The 15,461-nt window shown below is 40.6% G+C and overlaps 1 protein-coding gene across 1 annotated transcript in view; it reads left to right on the forward strand.

The window, feature by feature from the left end:
- Nucleotides 1-15,461, forward strand: part of FAM83B (family with sequence similarity 83 member B) — a 34,895-nt gene that overhangs the window by 9,185 nt on the left and 10,249 nt on the right. The window contains exon 2 of the mRNA XM_044422055.1: nucleotides 13,499-13,663. Coding sequence (XP_044277990.1) covers nucleotides 13,499-13,663 — 165 coding nt within the window. The remainder of the gene's footprint in view (nucleotides 1-13,498; nucleotides 13,664-15,461) is intronic.

A 15,461-nucleotide genomic window follows, 5' to 3' on the forward strand; every position in this document is an offset into this window, starting at 1 on the left:
TCGGAAAGGAGTAGCGGTGCCAGGTGATGATGTCACAAGCCACACCTCATTAGCCGCGACTCATCCAAGCTTTCGATGACCGGTCAGTGCGCTGCCAAGGATATATATATATTTGCTTGGAGTGGCTGTGAGGTGTTTTTTCTAAACTAAAACCTCAGTATTCAGGTTTTATTGCAGCGTTGGCACTTTGCGATAAATAAGTGGGTTTTGGGTGCAGTTTGGGCACTCGGTCTCTAAAAGGTTTGCCACCACTGGGCTAAGGTCTGACCTTGCATGTAAGAATCCTCCTTGCCATGTGTGCGATGAACAGCCGATGCCGCTGCGCTTCAGCTAGCCTGGCTGCTGGAGAGAAGACTGCTGAGGGAAGGCTTTAACCCCTTCCACTACCACCACCACCCCTATTGATCAATTGCACTGGCCCCCTCTGAGCTTTTAGGTAACCTGCGGTGTTGTTATATCTAGTGAATTAAGTGGTCAAGTTAGTGCCGTCTAGCAATAAGAGGTTGTATCTGCCTTCAAGCACCACATTACCTACAAATATTTATATTCTTATTTCACATACATAAGAATATGTGATATATAAATATATCCAAAGCCAAAAGAATATGACACTAGAGTGTAGAATATAGATCCACGGTGGTGTTAGTGGTTAAGAATGTGGGACTGGAACTCAGGAGTTCCGGTTTTAGTCCCTGCTTGGCCCTGGAGCTCCCTGGGTGACTTTGGGCCAGTCCCAGGCTCTCAACTCAACCTACTTGTTTTGGGGATGAGACTGAGAGGAGGAGGAGAATTATGTTAGCTGCCTTGAGTTCCTTGGAAGGCAAAAAGGCAGGACAAATATAACTATTTCTTATAACTTCTTGGAATGTAACTGTCAGTGGCTGTGGCACTTATACAAAACCTTCCTGTTCAGAGGCAGTATGCTTCTAAATACTGCTTATGTGTGTGTAATTATTTGAGTTATTCACACCCTATTTTTCAGGATACAAATAGTCCAAGGCAACTTTTAAGAAGCATAAAGATATGCTTCTTAAATAAAATTATGTCCCGTACTGTTTTGATGATAGAAAGCCTTGTGAGAGAAGAGAGGGACAGTTCAACTACAATAGGCCCTGAGCTGACTGATTGCTCCAAAGACATTTTATTCTTCAGATAGGATTACTTCAACAATAGTCCTGAGCTGCAAGTATTTTTTTTCTCTGTCTAGCCAGATGGGCTAGCACCGTTCTTGGCAAACATCCCTGTGTTTCTACTCAGAAATTAGTTCCAGTGGAGTCAAAGAGACCAGGAAGGTGTGTATAGGATTGCTGCCTAAACGTAGGTATCCATCTTAAATGAATCACCGAAAACATTGTCTCTTATACCAAATGGGATTTTCCATGATGCAACTATACCATGCTGAGGCTGCCAATTTTTCAGCTGCTTGTCCTCAGCTGTTCCTTTTAGAGTTAATATTATTTGAAACAATTTTGTTGTTGATAGATGCCATTAGGTCATCCCCCAACTTTTGAGTGACCCTATGATTGAGTGCCCTCCAAATGGACCTGTTCTGGACAGCTCTCAACTCTCGAGGACTCATGGATGTGGCTATTTGGTCTTCCCCTTCTTCTGCCTTCAAGTTTCCGCAGCATGATTGCTTTCTCCAGGGAGACTTGCTTTCGTGTGATGTGTCCGAAGTGCCCAATTCTGTTTTCTGATCTGTTTGCAATCCCACTCATTGGGAATACAAATAGCCAGTCCTGAAGAATACATTTAGTTGGTTTGAGATGATAAATAAAAAATATGTCTAAAAGCTTCTGCACTCATGGCAAAACGTCTCTGTCTTAAAAGGAATAGTCTCTCTGTTTGATATGATTTTACAGAAATGCAAGCCCATGCAAAACCAGAGCTGCTTGTATTTCCTTTAATCTCATTCAATTTAATTAACCCCATCTAAGTGTAAGCAAAACGATCCATTAAAAAGCCTTTTTATTTATTTTCAATGAAACAGAAAAGAGAGGGACTGTCCACTTTTACATTTGAGACCTTGGACCAGAGAACTGTGTAACACTACTTGCGGAAAATACTGTTCAGTGAAGCAATAAGAAATTCAGTATTTGTATTAAAAGGAAGTGGTTTGTACCCTGAGTGGTTTACTTAGTGGAGAAGACATATGTGGAAGACTCAATTGAACAACATTCCTTCACCTCTCAAACATGTCTCTCTGCTAGCTGCCTGGTAGACCATTTATCTTTAGTCCATAACTGTGATAACTAATTTGCTCAAGGTTATATCTGCCTCATCCCTGTTTAATTAGAGATGCACACGTGTGAGAAATGCACATGTGTGAGAAATAAATGTTGCTTTTGTGCACACAGTAGGAATCTTCTTGTCAGTCTGAATATGCCTTCTCCCTAAAGCATGTGCATGCGCACACACACTAGTGTGGTGGGCAAGAAGCTGGCACATCCTGGCACTCTTATTATACAGGTGTTTCCAGACAAGAATTCATCCCCTTCCCCATCACTCTGCCTCATTCATAGAATTTCCACTGTCTCCCATTCATTACCTTCCAAAATTTTTGCAACTTTCTTCAGCAATTTTCAGTACAAGAAGAAATGGAATTGTTGCTCAATGCACTTCAAATGAAACTTTCTGTCTTGAGACACAACGGTTGCGTGCAAGTGGTTACATTATTGTCAGAGGCATTATTTTATTTCAGCTGCCCACACAATGGTTTATATGTACCTAAAATTACACTCATTTTCTGCATGCTGATAAGCAAGCAACTGTTTCTGCATTAATCAACCAACCAACATAGGTCATTATCTGATAACATGTTTTGTGTTTCTCCCTTACATTTGGGATAATATCACAGCTGTTTTCTAGCAATGTTATACTGAATAATTTGGATTTTTTAACAAACATTTCATTTGGTGAATGTCCTTAAAGCTTGTTGTGAATCCTATGTGTTGTGCATATGACTTTTTTTCTTGTGCTTCATTGAAAATTCTTCTATCTTCTGGCAGAATAGCAGCCTCTTACGTACTTTGCTGTAAATAGGTATTAGCTAGCTAATGCTAGGCTAGGCTCTTGGTTCAGACAACCAGAGAGTCAATGTTGAAATGTGGGTGTTGTGTTTCTGGACCAGTCGATGTGATTGCCTCAGAAATTTGCTAGTCCTCTAAGTAGAAATGATTACCCAGCTAGTTGCTTTATCAGGAAAGTTCACTTTGACTTTTCAGAGACTGAATAAAGAAACCAGGAAGTATCATAAACACTGAACTTTTACTTGAATGAGAAAAGGAATTAAGACCAAACATGATGCAATTCAGAAAGATTCTGTTTTAAGTTTTGGCTTTTTCCTAGCTTTAGCTCTTTACTCCTGTACTGATCTAATGAGAAACCGAAGCAAACCATAACTGATTGTGGAAGTACTAATCTCATGCATTCATATTAAGTTCTGAAAAAAGTTCCTCCACATATAACTAGCTTTTCATATGGTTCTTTCCCCACAACTGGGACCACAGAAAAAGCAGGGGTACACAGAGAAGCCTTCCGTGAATCCCATTCCAATTTACACAGATGGGACTGTAAATGAAGCACGATGCCTTCTTACTATCTTTTCTCTTAAGCTTGCTGTGAGTTATTCATTAACAGTAAGCAAACCATGAAGTAGTAAGACACAGATCTAGCAGATCCTCTTAAAAACAAAGCAGGAGAAAATGCCATTATTGTGACACACTTTTCCAAGATAGGATGTCTCACAATATCAGATGCATTCCAGTTCCTCCATTATGTGGTAAGTCCAGGCTCAAGATTAACTCATAGAGTATCTTTTGCAGTGTTACTGACAATAGGTACTATAAGCAATGTGACTATAGTACTGTCATGTTTACACCTTTACAGAAAAGAAGGTTGAGTTTATTTCAGATGAATAATGTATGCATTTGCCACACATGCTGGATAGATTTAGTAACCCACATATTTTAAAAGTACATTGCTTGCTTGCTACCCATTTCGTTTAGGTTCAAGCCTGCCTGTATTAAACTTGAATACTTTGTTATTTAATTTTGTTTTAATTGTATTTTGATGAGTACTCTGTACTAAATTCTAAAATTACAGACCATCATTCAAAATGTTTAACACAAATTATATGAAAATAGTTCACATAGGCTCTTTGGGATTTAATCCAAAGAATGTATGCACCTGAAGCATCAATGACAAACATACTCAGAGAAGTTAACCATCTGTCATTATGGCACATAACAGTGATTCCATTTACATTAGGATGGTCATAAATAAAAATATATGAGTACTTCTTTAAAAGTTTTGCAATTTCTTTTAATATACATGTATAAAGTGAGGATGCTACAAGGTATCAAGAGAGCTCAATTCAAGATATAATAATGGTTTGAACATTTCTGGTGTTTATAGCAATTGTATTGACTACACAAGAAGCAAAATGGTTCTGAGCTTTGGGCAATAAGTGTTTTTGCTGTCTAATGCTGCATTCCTTTAATTTTTGGACAAGTGTGAGCTGCTGTAAAAATAGAGACATCTTTAGTGTATGTAGTACTTGACCAGTCAATTAAATCTTCTTATACGTATAGTGAATTTGCTAACCAACAGAAATAGTTTGGTTGTTACTGTTGGTCAGTGGTCACAGCGTATTTATTTTGAATACATTGATCATCAGCTCCATATTGCTGAGATGATTCCAAAAGCAAATATCACTGTTGAGCCAGTTTAAATATATAAGGATTTGGACATTGTTTTTTAATTATTTGCAGGTATGTCTTCTTAAACTGTTGCAACGATTTCTTTTTAAGGGCAATAAACCCAAAGAAGATTCTAAAAGCAATGTATACTTTTCGTATTTTCCAAACAGTTGCCCCAGTCGGATCTTGTATAAGAGCATAATTGTATGTTCATGAACTGGGTGTAACTGTAAGTTAACATTCATAGGATTTCACTGCAAGCCTTGTAGTTTGAGACAAAATGAGGACATCTATTCTTGTACTGCAGTAATTTGCTAAATGCCCACTCAGTAATCATTGTTCATAATAAGCAGTAAAATGTTTTTAGGGCTGTTAAATCCTCATTTGCACTTACCTGCATGAGTGTTATCATTACAATCCATCTGGCTTCCAGTTGTGCAAATGGGCATGATCCTGAATACTGTGGCATCCATGAATATTTCCTTTCGCTTCATTACAGTGGACATGAATTGCAGCCCCAGCCAGTCCAAACAACAGCTTTGTGGCATGTGAAGGTCTAATGCTCCCATCAGATACAGATATTTCATGCCGACAGAAATTTCTGCTCAGCACGGGTTAAAAGTTAGTGGGTTATTGAATTTCAAGTGTTCTAGGCAGCAGCTCCATCACTCCAATTATGGGCACCACCTGTTCTGGCTACAATTCCAACAAATGCAATTTGACATCTGTTTTCCTAATCCAGCTTCTGTCACCTTAGTGAATTATGTTCAGAATTCTCCTCCTTTGTTTTAAGCAGGGAAGCGTCTATGCATTCATTTGCCTCTCTCTTCTGGCATATTTCTCCCTTCCTTCCTTCCTTCCTTCCTTCCTTCCTTCCTTCCTTCCTTCCTATTTTTTTTCAGGGGGAGGAGGGAAACTCTTTGCCAATACTTTTAAGGTTTGGTAGCAGATTCTATTGAAAAGATGTTTGAAAAGTGCTTTGAACATTTCCTTAAAGCTGACCAGGTGTGAGATGAAGAAATGTTTAAAATGTGACAATGCAAGAACAGCAGTCAAGGCCACCTCAAGAAGGTTTTGCCTTTCGTTCCCATTTCAGAGATAATGGGTAATTAACCGGCTTGCATGATGCATCCCTCAAATCAGGATCTGTGAACATAAACCAAGATAATATGAAAATTATAGAAATGCGTTGTTTTCTCTTATTAACGACGTTGCCAGCAGGCTAACTTGACACTTTCCCCTGTGCCAGAAGACAAGGCATTCAGTGCCCTCCTCAATTTCTACTTTCCACCTTCTTCATGTGGTATAAAACTGGGCTGGATGCACCTGAAAAGATGGGGCTGGAACTAACGTTGGATCACTTCCTCATCATCATGGGTTGCTGCATGCACATGACATGGTGCAGGAAGACCAATTTTATGGCTGCATGGCTAAAACCACGAGCTGCTGAGCTGAACAGTCATGACAAAGCTTCATAGGAACAAAGTCACTTAGGTTGCAGAAATGCCCGCGTTCTGCCCTACGGCGGTTGCTACGATTGCATTGGTTCATCGCCAGTACTGCAGTACAGACCCAGCCAAGAAGTGAGATCACTTGCCTATTTGCATTAAAGCCACTGTGGGGAAGATCACATCAGCACCATGGCAGGCGGGGAGAAGGAGTTCAGTGCTTTCATCCAACTGTGGTCCTGATGAAAACAGCTCCCTTGTTACTGCAGTTTGCCTTGGTAGGAAAATTCCCCTCTCACGCCACTGAAAGGAATTTATGCCCGAGGAGGAAAGGGCTGAATTCCTCCTGCAGGCTGATAGTTTTCAATGATAATTGGCTGCTATTTGCATTTAAGAAAGCGTGTATATTACATCCAAAGACATAATGAAAGTCATGGTTGATATAGCTGGGTACTATTCTCACTTTGAGAAGAGGGGCCGCTGAGTTTCAAGCTGGCGATAAGTTTCTTGGGACAGTTTTGTTTAGTAAGTAGTTTCTTTTGAAAGATTTTGCTTGCCCACATACTTTTCCTCTAAAACAGGGGTCCTCAAACTCTTTTAACGGGGGGCCGGCGATGGGTGTGGGCCACCAAGGCAGTGCGGCCAGGAGGCGCGGGCTGGTGCGGTGCGGGTGGGGGCCGCGGGCACACAGTGAGGCGCCGGCTTGCTCGCAAGGAGACCATTTTCTCTGAGCGAGTCCAAAACGATCTCCTTGCAAGCGAGCCGCTGCTTCGCCATGTGCGCCCACATGCATGCGCTCCCGTGGCAAGTCCGAAACCTCTGTGGCGGGCCAGATAAATGGGCATGGTGGGCTGCATCTGGCCCGCGGGCCATAGTTTGGGGATTCATGCTCTAAAACATCCACACATGTTCTTTCTATTTGGATTTAATCACAGAAAAACATTACGGTGCTGCAGTATTAAGCACAGTGTCGATTCCAGGTTTTGCACAAGAACCCACAGTGAGCCTGTCTTTTCACTGCCACCATTGCCAGCCACGCTAGCCCATCAGTGCTAATGCTCGCTTGCTTAACCGGCAGAGAACCAGTGAGCAAGGAGGGAATCCACATGAAGCAGCAGGAGGCACCCACAGCAAAGAGTGGAGAGTGAGATGCTCCCTCTGCGTGTTCCTCCCCAGGAACGCCCACTGCCTCTGCTCTCCAGCCTCCAGCAAGAGCTCTGCAGAGCTCCAGGTGCTTGCTGCATCAGGACAGGAGCAGCAGGGCCCTCTGGAGAGCTGCCTACCCTCTGTGGCTCTCATTGCTCACCTCCCTTGCCTTTGTTGACGTGGCTGCCACATCAGCTCTGTGCGGCTGGAAGCAGCTGCAGAGCTCTTGCAAGAGGCCCGCAGCCGCCGCTTCTGGGTTTATGGCTCCTTATAGAGACAATAGAATTGTGGCAAAGGGAAAGGAGATACAATCCGGTAGCAGAGGGTGCAAGAGCTTGCACCGGGAGTAATGGCATCTATCGTTCCTCTTTTGGATCTCCTCCACTGTCTGGATCAAAACAAGGAAGCACTCCTGGGTGCTGTTGTCAGTGGACTCCTGCTGGGTTATGGGCCCATGCTGGTGTCCAACAACTCATTACTAGAGAATGTTGCTTCTGATTTTGCCCACCTCCTCACTGTGGGTTCCTGGGTGTACACTGGGGGAATGCATAGCTTTCTCACACAGCACTGGCCTATACGACATCTTTAATTGATACTTGCTTCTATTGTCACGAGTAAAATGGCCCAAGGGGGTGGCTTTTGTGTTACTTCTTGTGTGTTACACAGTGGAGCGTTGTGAAGGTGACATCAGAAAGTCTTTTCTGCTCTGCATTCCAGTGAAACAGAGAAGAAATGTGACAGAATTTCAGGTGTTTAGATGCCCCCACTGAAAGACTCCCATAGAGAAAGGGCCAGGGAATCGGGATCTATCTGGCACCTCAGATGCAGAAGTAGAATTATGGGAGCTGTAGGCAACAGCAACTTGGCATCTGCGTGCATGTGAGTGTGCACAAGTCTGGGACATTGAATGAAATGACACGCTTAGTGTGCGATGGAATGGCTATCACCTACTTCCCTTTTGAATGGATATCTGCTGCTAATGTGCGCAATTTTAGAAAGCTCATCCTGTAAAAAGAGTCAAAAGACTGCCGTCGAAAGGCTAAACTCAATTAAAGTGAGAAATTAGATTTTGGTGTTTTCAAACGTCTCTTCACTCATTACCTTTTATTATCATATTGCTTTTCAAAAGGTGAAAGGCTTATCCTTCCACTTTTTCAAGAACTTTCACAACTAAGCAGAATGGTTTTAATTAACTTTTGCTGGGAAATGCCATTTATAAAATCTAAATTGTTCGAGCTTCTGGGAAGTTAGTCAATAGCTGTTGAAAATGATTTCATCAATCTAGTCGTTCATCCATTCCATTAGATTCTTCTTTTCTGCAAAGTTTGGTCCTTCACTTCACAAATATCATACCATTTGAAAATCACTGCATTTTATACATACTACATCAGCAAATCTGTACAGCAATGTTGTTTTAATTCTACTCAAAATGGTTTTTCAGTTAAGGGCATGTATATCTCACCCTTCCATTCTATTTAAAGTGCTAAAGAATTAAGTGGCTTTTCCAGCATGCTGGTCACCCCAGCCCACCCCTGGGGTCCTGAAAGCATGAGTGTACACATTTGCCCCGCTTCCCTGCAGGATGGACCGTGGATGACAGATCTTGCTGGGGAAAGCAACATTAGATGGGATTGCACCCCCACCCCCACAAAGATAAGGGACCCAGCTTGGATGCCCTCTTGGATCAAACTCTGCTCTTCCATAGTCATAGGGTAGCCAAGACTACCTTTGCCAAGCTTTGGCTGGTGTACCAGTTGCATCTCTTCATGGGGAAGGCAGATCTGATCACGGTGCCTGAATTCCATTGCATCTAGATTGCATTAACACACGGTCCAGGGAGATGGTCCTACTGATGGTTTCGGAACAACAACCAGTGCAAACACAGTGGCCACGCTTTCTTCCGCTAGGCTTTTTATAGACCATGCAATACTGATTTTTGCTAGCTTCCTTTTTATTTTTGAAATGTTTTTAAAAGCTCAATTCAGGTGTTAAACAGTTTGGAGCCAGAACATCTGAAATACCTCTTCATTCCCTACAAGGTGCCTACAGCTTGCATTCATCATCTGGGGCCTGCTCATTTCCTACTTATAGAGAGGTGAATCTGGTAAGAGCACTACCAATTGTAGAACTCTTTTCCCAGGGAAGTCAGGTTGGTCGCCTTCTTGCTTACCATTTGACAACGGTTAAAACTAGAATGAATGTTACTGATTGATGCAGCTCCTTGATGTTAGAGCATATCTCAGATGTGTTTTTGCTGTTTTTAGTTTTCTAAATCTATACTTTATTATTTGTATGGTTTTACTGTACATCGCCTCAAGCACTCATTGAGTGAAGTGCAGGTTTAAAAGAACACATTCAAGATGCTATTCTGTGCAGACTTATGTAGGGACTAGCTTGCTTCTCTAAGATACAGCCTTTCAAGGTGGATACTTCAGACTCTGAATCTGAACTGGAAGAAGAGACAGGATCTGAAAGATGAATTTCCAAGGTGAGGAAGCTGCAAGGTAAGTCAGACTGCTGAAGGGATGTCTCTGGTTCAGGGATAGACACTGTTGCACAGGGAAAGGTTGTCGCTTAACCCAGTGGTTCAACATGGGAGCAAATGTCAGCTCCAGTGTTCCCACTCTCTGGCCCACTAGTAGCACAATTGTCCCTACGGGTGGAACCTATGCCATTTGGTTGGGAAGAGAGGAACGTATTTCATTTTGGAATCAACTCTAGAATGAGCAGAACTAACTATGCTATTAGAGAGATCATTAACTTGAAGGATGCTTCTTGTTCATGATCTTTATATTACTAACTGTGTATCACCAAGCCAGCCCTGGCCGACTCGCTGAACTTAATAAAAAACGGTAGTTAGAAGCTTCTCACATTGACCTGCTAGGAAGGGAAAAGGAAAGAAGTTGGTGGGGAAGAGAGGCCAGCTCATAATAGTTTCAACATAAAAAAGCCTATGAATTCCAACAAGCTGAGCGTGGTAGTCCTTTTTCCTATCTAAACTTGCATGGACTTGTACTCTGAATAAATAAAAGTAAAAGAGGTGGAATTTATTCAGGAAAAGCCAAGATGCAAGTTATTAATTGTATCTATATCTTTGGCAGAAAACATCATACTACCCAAATATCCAAAAGCGCAGCAATGTGATTTAAGCAGTTTTACAAAAAGTTTGTGAAATCCAGGCTCAGATAGAGTAAGCATTACAATAGCAGTATAGGAAGCATATAACCTGATGTAAGTCTCTAGTTTTTTTTAAGTGATTTTTACAAATAGTTCCATATTTATGATGTTCTCATCAACATGGATATCTCGAAATTCCAAATACCAGTACTGATTTAACAGATATTCATACACTTCTTCAATTAACTGCATTAGCAGGATGCATTTCATTTCTACCAAGACAAATATTATTTCCTTAGTGTTTGTGAAGCTTTAATTACAACAGCCCTGCAGTAACTCTTGCAGTCTGTTATAGTTTGTTTCAGATTAAATGGATTTTATGACAATTTCCAGTGTAAATGCGGAGCCTGGAATTGATGGTTACTGGGCCAAGACCAGTTCCCTGGGGGGCACTCTCTTCCCACTGAAGTTGCTATTCCAGGGCAAGACAGATTATATGGAAACATTAATATTTTTCCTCTTCCTTGTACTTTCTTTTTTCCTTTCTGGTAATAACTGCTATATAATTATGCTTCATAATAGGCATTTTTGCCCTTTTTGTAGTCTGGGAAGGGGGTGTGTGAATTCTCTACCCTGTTTTGTTTGTTATGGTTACTGTTGTGCTATAAGTAAGAGGATTCTTTTTAAATGCCGGAAGACTTGCTACCAGCCCACTTTGGAAGAGTTTAAGGGGCAGCTGCAGCCACCTCTCAGACTGGCCATGTGGTAAGGCTGATCAGGAGCCTCAAGGAGGCATGTATTGAAATGTTATCTTCCCCTTATGGGAGTGGCAGGGTAGAGATAAGACAGGGAACAGGTGGAAACCTTTGCAGCCTTCTTTATAAAGGAGGCCAGGTGTTCTTTTTACAGGAGACGTTCCTCTGTTCAAAGGTCTGCCAGACAATCTTGTATTTGGAAATGGCTGTATCATCCAAATCTGGTTTAAAATTAAACAATGATAAGAGGGTGGAGTAGGGAGAGGCCTTGAAGTAGCTCATCCGGTGGTGGGGCAGTGGATTAATCAGGCCCACAGTCCCCTGGTCAGTCTTTCCTGCTATCGAGGGAACTGGGAAGTTTCATATTTCTGTATAAATTATAGCAAATATTTGTAATTATTTATCTATATCAATAAGCATTTGTAAATATTACATAAATTGAAATCATTTTTGTTCTCTGTTTTGGCATTTCTGTTGGCGGAATTCTGTATCCTCTTTAGAGGGCTGAATGTATCAGAAGCTGTTGACACTTGGCAGAAACTAAGTTACTTGCTAAAGGTTTTAACTTTTCTCAATAAAGGTTATAGCAGCTGTCAAGATATCCAGATAATAAGATCTATATGAACATTTGTGGGGAGCTAAGCGGTCCACTGTGCTGTGTAGATGATGGTGAAATACAGGGAATGGCTGGTAGAAAAAGGAGTCGAGTGCTGTTCAAGCCATCCGAGGAACTAGCACAAAATGCCTCATCATTTGTGGGCCTTTGTGTAGGAGCATAAACAGATTGTTCACTGAAATTTAAACCTGTGACCAACACAAAAGCTTCATTTTTAGAAAAGATATTGTTGCACTGGATTTTAGTCTGATTTCTACCACAGATTACTGTGATTCCATAATATCATAGCATAGGCACTAACAAACCATACATTTTCCTAGTTTGCTGATGTTTCACTATTCTGCAAATTATTATTTATTATTTAGTGTATTATTTTTAAACTGTTTTAATTATTTATACTCTTTCAATTGGTTGTATCCAGTGTTAGTCCTACCTAGAGGAGATTCAATTAAATGAATAAAATTTAAAGTAGATTAACATTGGCTTCAATCCAGTTATTGCTAATCTCATTTAAATGCCTGTGTTTTCTTCATGGCTTTTCAGGGTATTTTTCTGAGGCACAGAAGAAAGGTAGCATTCAGTGAAAATCTAGTTGCATCTACCAACCAGATTTGAAGGGTGGGTTTGCTGGAGACTTTGGGGAAGGGTCAGACCAGAACTTGATGAGTGCGGGCATTTCCTGGGTCTGGCAGTCATTAAAGAAAGCCAGATCCAGCACCTTGACTCACTGAGCATGAGGATGAAGGCAATGCACATTGTCTCTGAGCTAAGTAGACTTATGCCAGGGTTGGTATGGGGCCGAACAAGGGGAGTCTGGTTCATCCTCACTGCAGGGTCTTCCTATGTCTGAATCGCCAATGGTGTGAATGAATAAGAATCCATTAGAGCCTGCACTAGGCGGGGGTTTTAAGGTTTTCCAGCCCATCTCCAGCATTTCTCAGAAGAAAGGGCTCTTTTGATAAGTTCTTGTTAAATTTTCAGTGAAATAGAACATGTTTCCTTTCATATGCTGTTACTATCTTACATCAGTATGTGTGCTGTCACTTCCCAGGTAATGAGCAGCCCAGCCGCGCAGCCGCTCCAGTACCATTGTGCAATACCAGTTTACCAATCATATATAGAAGTTGCTATAGGATTACGATTAATTTAGAGTTCCTCTAGTGTGCCAGTCAAGCACAAGAGTGTATTTGGTCTCTTCAGTGGGGAATAATAAGAAAATAATGAGTGGGCAATAAGAACTTCTCCGCTTACATTACACAATAGCAATGGTGGAAGCAATGGTCCTTCCCCAATCGGATTGGCGTAGTCCAAACTATGCCATTGTTCAAACACGTTTTCCAGTGTCACTCGTGTCAAGTTGTTGTGGTTTTTAATGTGTTAGGTCTTTGATCTCTAAAATAAATGAGTCCCTGAAACAGTTGATCATCTTATTGTTAGGTGTGTTATTTGTTAACTAAGCTATGATGAAGGTGGTTTTTGTGATTTTCTTTGGTTTGATTGCCATTGGGTTTTATTGTATTGTATGTTCTGTGTGAGCTGCCTTGTAAGGACTTACGTACTAAAAATCTGAGTGCACTTTTCATATACATATAAATTATCAATATTTCATTATAATTATCAACATTATGAACCAAGTTTAGATTTCAGATTCTATAATTATTACAATAGCTGTCATTGGTATATAATAGTATAACATCTTCCTTTTTTACTATGCAGGTTATTGCCATAGTTATGGATATATTTACAGATGTGGATATTTTCAAAGAAATTGTAGAAGCATCCACCAGGGGAATTTCAGTATATCTTCTGCTAGATGAATCTAACTTCAGCCACTTTCTTAAGATGACAGAGAAACAGGGCTTTCAAGTCCAAAGGCTCAGGGTAAGTAATTTATTCATTAGGTTGGGTAAATAATGAATGCTTATGTGTCCCATATCAATAAATATCAATTAATAAATGGGTATTATTATATAAAATGTTTTCATACATACATATATACAAGTTAACCTGAAAAAGAATTGCATCACATACATAGTTTCATGTTTAATTAGTATATTGTCAGGTATTGATTATAGTTTATTACATTTCTAATCCATCCAATAACTCACATTCTCTACACAAATTACAAACAGTTAAAAACTAAAATGCCATAGAACAGTTTAAAATAAAGCCTACAACAGAAATATTTAAAAGAATAAAGTACAATGTAACCAAAACATTCAGCAGCACTGATAAAATGGCTGTGGGAACTGATAAAACAGCACTTGACTGTGTATTAGTTGATGTACCAATAATTGGCTTAGTTTCAAATTTGATGATAAAGAAATCAGATACATAACCAGCTGATTAGCATTTTATACAGAAATAATGAAATGATTTTGTTAATTGTGAAACAGCAATGAAATAAGAATATTTAGCAATGAGCATAAGGAAAATTTTATCCCAAGTTTGACTATTGCTGCTACCAAATGTTTTCATTGTGACATTGACAAGACAAAACAACAAATCCACGCTTGCGTACTTGGAAGCCAGCCACCTTAAGTGGGCCAGTTAGCACATAATGACAGCCCAGGTTTTTAAAATTCCTTGGTATATGAAAGCAATCTAAATGGATTTATCTGGGGCTTACCTGTGAATAAGAAACATGAGGTTGCATTGCAGAACTTTATTTCAGTTTTATTTTCCTCTTTGTTGGAGACATGAATGCTTTGGGAGTTAAATCTCAGTTGGGAAAGGTTGGGGAAATTTGATGGGATAGTAACCTAATGCAGTTTGGCAGATATTTTACTTTTGTTATACTAGATGTTTGAAATATAACAGGCTATAAATCTAAATAAAATGATGTCGACTAGTGGACTGGTAAAAATACTTCTGGACTAGTAAGATTTGTAAGCTTGTTTCCAAAACTGCTTGCTGCAATAGATCTCTGAGGTGGAAAAACACTGATTTTTCTCCAGAATGTTGCCTCCAATTTAATTTTTATAGGAAGAAAATGCTGCCCCAGCGGAACTTTGCAGTTTTTATAGTTGTGCGAGTGCTAGCAGACCACTTTGTAAACCACAGATCTGCAAAGAATTACAAACACACTTGCAGAAGTGGAACTTTAGTTTAGATTATTTAGTTCAGAATTGGATTCCCTTTTGTACACTGACCTTTGCACTAGTGGACTGACATCGCTGGATAAAACCATATAGTCATGTGTAATTTGGGAGTCAGGGGAGAGTTTTTCAAATTGCTAATTGCAGAATATTTTCTGCAAATACAGCAGGGCCCTCGTGGTCACTGTCTCGGTTACCACGGTTTCAGCTAACCGAGGCTGCCTGCCAGGTCTCGACATTTGCAGGGGTTAGGGGTGCCGGATGTCCACGAATGTGGAAAAACTGCAAGTATCTCTAGGGAACTAGGACTGCTTGGGAACGCTGCGCTCTGTCTCGGCACTAGCTGCCTCACTTTCATGTTTCTTCTCTTAGTAGGTTTGAAGACTCTAGAGATATTCATGGTTTCCCCCCAGAAATATTCATGTTTTTCCAATTTTGTGGGAGTCCTGCACCCCTGACCCCCCCCCCCCCACAGATGTACTGTTTGCTACTATCTGTCGGGGGCGGGGGGGAGCTTGGAACCTACACCCACGGATATGAGGGTCCTGCTGTACTTTTGGCAGCTATACAACTTTGTGTGT

Source organism: Varanus komodoensis, unplaced genomic scaffold (assembly GCF_004798865.1).
Source record: "Varanus komodoensis strain SLA01 unplaced genomic scaffold, ASM479886v1 scaffold12, whole genome shotgun sequence".
In the NCBI taxonomy this organism is placed as follows: Eukaryota; Metazoa; Chordata; class Lepidosauria; order Squamata; family Varanidae; genus Varanus; species Varanus komodoensis.